At 52.1% G+C, this 4441-nt stretch overlaps 1 protein-coding gene across 1 annotated transcript; it reads right to left on the bottom strand.

Moving 5' to 3' along the window:
* Positions 1–2911: 2911 nt before the first annotated feature.
* On the bottom strand, positions 2912–4069 carry UTS2R (urotensin 2 receptor; the record flags this gene model as incomplete). Its single annotated transcript, XM_080924328.1, has 1 exon — positions 2912–4069. The coding sequence occupies one exon, from the start codon at positions 4067–4069 to the stop codon at positions 2912–2914; it is 1158 nt and encodes a 385-aa protein (XP_080780454.1).
* Between the last annotated feature and the right edge of the window lie 372 nt (positions 4070–4441).

Below are 4441 nucleotides of genomic sequence, written 5' to 3'. Positions count from 1 at the left end.
CTGACAGAGCAGTGAAGTCCTGCATGCCCTATTCGAGTTTTCAAGCAGAGCCTTCAGTTTGTGCTGGAGATGACAGGAAGGTCTCAGTGAAGGTCAGATCCAGCTCCCAGCTAGACTCGAGAACAGGCAGGCAATGGACAGGACTGTCACTGCAGCCACACAACGAAGGAGGACAGAGCCAAGGTGACTCTGTGAGATGGCTTTGCCTAACCTCACTAGGCTCACCTCTCTTGATGCCCAGAGAGATAGGGACTTGGAATCCAGGCTTGGGATCACCTGTGTTGAAAGCTGACCTGTTGTCTCCATTGTCAGCTTGGCACAGGCAGTGTACTGGCTGGTTGTGTGTCAACTTGACACAAGCTGGAGTTAATTACAGAGAAAGGAGCCTCAGCTGAGGAAATGCCTCCATGAAATCCAGCTGTCAGGCATTTTCTCAACTAGTGATCAAGGGGGGAGGGCCCAGCCCATTGTGGCTGGTAGACCTGGGCTCTATAAGAAAGCAAACTGAGCAAGCCAGAGAAAGCAAGCCAGTAAGTGGCATCCCTCCATGGCTTCTGCATCAGCTCCTGCTTCCTGACCTGCTTGAGTTCCAGTCCTGACTTCCTTTGGTGATGAACAGCGATATGGAAGTGTAAGCTGAATAAACCCTTTCCTCCCCAACTTGCTTCTTGGTCATGATGTTTGTGCAGGAACAGAGACCCTGACTAAGACAGGCAGCATCTCTGGATGATGGCAGAGTATGCTGTGTGTGTCTAGTGTGTTTGTTTTGTGTACATTATTATGTTACAACTGTGGCTTATGCATACATGCATGTGTTGTATCCAATGGATGTCATGTTTAATATGGTATGTTTATGGGGAGGTGAGTGTGTGAGGCAAATATTTTATGCATTTGTTATGTGTGTGATGGGGAATGTGTGGTGGGATACATGTGTGTGGTATGTACTGTATTTGTTACACATGGCGTGTTTGGGGTGTGCGTGTGTGTCCTCGTGCACACATGTACACATGTGTATATCATTGCTCTGGTGCCAACCTCTCTCTGTCAGTGCTGATCTCAAGAGACCCTGAGGCCAGATTAGCAGGTGCCAAAGACTGTCACAGAGCTGCTAGCTTTCCACCCAGGTTTTTCCAGGACAGCGGTACTTTTGTAGAAACCATGCACACCTAGAATTAGAAGTGTATTTTGTTAGTTCTGGCTTTAGAACTTTTTCTCTATTAGGCTGGAAGGGACATATGGGATATGAGGTCTCTCTGGGTAAGGCCTCACTAGGTTACTTCCCCGATGTTGGCTCTGGGGATGAAGCTATATTCCATGTTCCTAAAGCTGAAGCCCAGGATCAGAGACAGTGGAGCTGGGGGCAGGAGGGGAGCACAGGCATAGGGGCCCACTACCCATACATTCCTCCAGTGAATTTATTAGGGTGTTGCTGGTTTTCTGTCTTGTTTTGTTTTGCAGAGCTGGTGGTGAACCCTAGGGCCTCTTGCATGCTAAGCAAGTGCTCTGACACTGAGCTGTGTCCCAGCCCTTTACATTTTTGTTTACTTAGAGTTGGGCATCGTGGCACATGCCTTTAGTCCTAGCACTCTGAATGTAGAAGCATGTGGATCTCTGTGAGTTCAAGGCCAGCCTTGTCTATATAGTGAGTTTGGGGCCAGCCAAGGCTGCATAGTGAGACTATCTCAAAAAAAAAAAGTTTTGTTTTGTTTTTTTTAATTTAGAGACAAAGTCTTTGATAGGTATCACAGGCTGACCTCAAGCCTCCCCAACTCCACCCCTTCATTATTTCTCTCTCTCTCTCTCTCTCTCTCTCTCTCTCTCTCTCTCTCTGTTCATGTGTGTATGCCCATGTGTATCTCTCATTTTTTAATAGCAAAATTTTAAAAAAGCACAAAGTACTGCTACTTCTGGAACAGTTTATCACTGCAAAGACCTGTGCTCCAGGTCCTGCCACCAGAGCACACCTGACATTCAGCAAGAGTACTACCAGACCAAGGTGCTCTCCCACCCAGTGATGATCACCCTGAAAAGTGTGGGCAGCTGGCATCTGCCCGTGGTAGGAGAAATGGTCAGCCAAGGAAAAGATGTCCCAAGGATGGCACTTAGGATGGGGAAACAATTTATCCAGGGACAGTGAAGCCAAGACCACACTGCTGTCAACATGAGCTGTGCTGTCTCATGAACTGCAGCCTGTGGAGTCTCCTTCCTGCACTTGAACTCCAGTGCTAGCTGGGCAGCCTCTCCCAGTCGTCCCACCCCACTCCAGCCTCTCTCTCAAATCTCTCAGCTATCTGCCCTCCTTCCCACCCTGTTCCGTGTAGGGACATCCACAGGCAAAGGCTCAGAAACCTCACCAAACACTCGGGTGCCTCAATCTGGGGATTCCTGGATCTAGGACCCCCACCCCACACCACCACAACTTCATCCCCAAAACTGAGGCAGGACACACTGTGGAGTACAGGGTTTATTGTTCCATGTGGATATGGAAGCAAGAAGCTACGAAGGGATGAGGGGAGGGTAGAGATGTCTGTAGGCCCCTTACCAACCAGTGGGGGACGGTCCTCAGGACTGGAAGGGCTTACATCAAAGGTCAGGCTTACAGCCTGGTACTAGCTGCTCTGGGCAATTAGGCCTTAGATGACTCAGCTCACTAGGGTCTTCAGAAGAGGGTCTGGGCCACAGCTTCTGAAGCACCTCAGCAATTGGTTTGAAGCAGGAATGTGTTGGCATCATAGGAAAGGTGCTGATAGAGCTGAAGTATACAACCAAGAAGAAAGAACAGGGACCTTTCCAGAAGAGAACTGAAGAAGACAGACAAGCAAGTTACGTTCGAGCAGGGGATTCTGGGAATCGGCTTCCGAGTGGCCTGCCTTTGGGTCCTTTCCTACCCCCAGGAGCACACAGAGTACTCTCAGACAAAGGCCCCATTATGGGGAACTGGAGACAGCATGAGGGTCTCTGTGGCCTGTTGGCTGCTGGAGGAAAGCGAGTGGCCGGAGTCCTTCTGGAGGTGGACTCGGCTCGGCAGAAAGCTGCCAGCACAACCTACGCCACGGGAACTACTACCCAGTGACCGCTGGCGGCCACGCAGGTACTCCCGATAGTTCTTGGTGAGCAGAGTGTAGAGGAAGGGATTGATGCAACTGTTGCCGTAAGTGAGGCAGGCAGTCAGGTAGTTGACAATGCGTGCAGTCTCAGGCGTCAGCAGCATGGCCTCGTGGTACTGCGCCAGCAGCTGCCACAGCCAGAAGGGTAGGAAGCAGGCCCAGAAGAGAAGGACGATACCCAGGATGAGGTAGAGCACCCTGGGGTTGGGCAGCCGCCGTGTCTGCTTGAAAGAAGCTTGCTGAGATAGCCAGTAGGCCCTGGCCAGACGGATGTAGAGCAGCCCAATGACCAGGCCAGGCCCCACAATGCTGGTCCCAAAGAGCAGGGTCAGGTAAATACGGTGGGCACGAGGGCCCCAGGACGGCAGGCAGAGGCTCTTAGAGCCCCTATGGACCAGACGGATGGCAAGCATCATGGGTAGGGTCAGCAGCAGTGCCAGCAACCAGGTGCCCAGCGCCAGCAGCTTACGATAACCCTTGGAGCGCTGGACTGCGTCCAGAGGCCTCAGTACCGCTGCATAGCGTTCACTGCTCATTACGGTCAGGGTGAAGATGCTGGCATGCATTGTCAGGAAGTCCAGGCTAAAGAGAACTCGGCAGCCCACATCCCCAAAGTGCCAGTCCTTACTGACGTAGGTGACTACGATGAAGGGAATGCTCAGCAGGTACAGCAGATCAGCCATTGCCAGGTTGACCACATAGACATACATGGAGGCTGAGGTGTGCAGAAACCGGCACATGACCACCAGAGTGTACACATTTCCCACCATGCCCACCACACCCATGGCTGAGAGCACTGCCCCGATGACGCCGGTGGCCACAAGGTCTTGCAGGGAGCTGGGATCTGTTAGGCCAGTCCAGGAACTGTTGAGGGACACATTGGAGCCACCAGGCAGCTCAGACGCAGTGTTTTCAGACATGGCAAGAATGGGGAAGCTTGTAGGCTCCACACTCAGCGCCATCTCTGTCCTCACACTGGGCTTCGGGTGGGAGTACCGCTGCTCAGTGAGGAGAGCCCGTGGGAAACTTGTCCTGTGGGAGAAGATTAGTGTCAGAGATTCAAGGCAGCAACCTACTTCTATGCCCTAACAGCCTCCATGATGGGCACAGTCACTGTCCTTCTTCAGAGAGACAAAGGCTCACCAAGTCCTGCCTCCTGTGGGAACCCTCCAAAGGATTTGTGTCACCTCCCCAGCTACACAGGCAGACCCTAGAGCCACTGGGAACCTCTGCCCCCCCAGGACACTCCCCAGCAGAACCCTAAGTCACACCCAAATGCCTTTTCTGAGAAGTTGGCCAAGGAGAGGTGTAGGTCAGAGTGGGCAAAGACAAAG

The sequence above is a fragment of the Micromys minutus genome, assembly GCF_963924665.1.
Source record: "Micromys minutus genome assembly, chromosome: 10".
NCBI classification, from domain to species: Eukaryota; Metazoa; Chordata; class Mammalia; order Rodentia; family Muridae; genus Micromys; species Micromys minutus.
The sequence above is the reverse complement of the archived record's forward strand: the minus strand, read 5'-3'. Positions and strand labels throughout refer to the sequence as shown.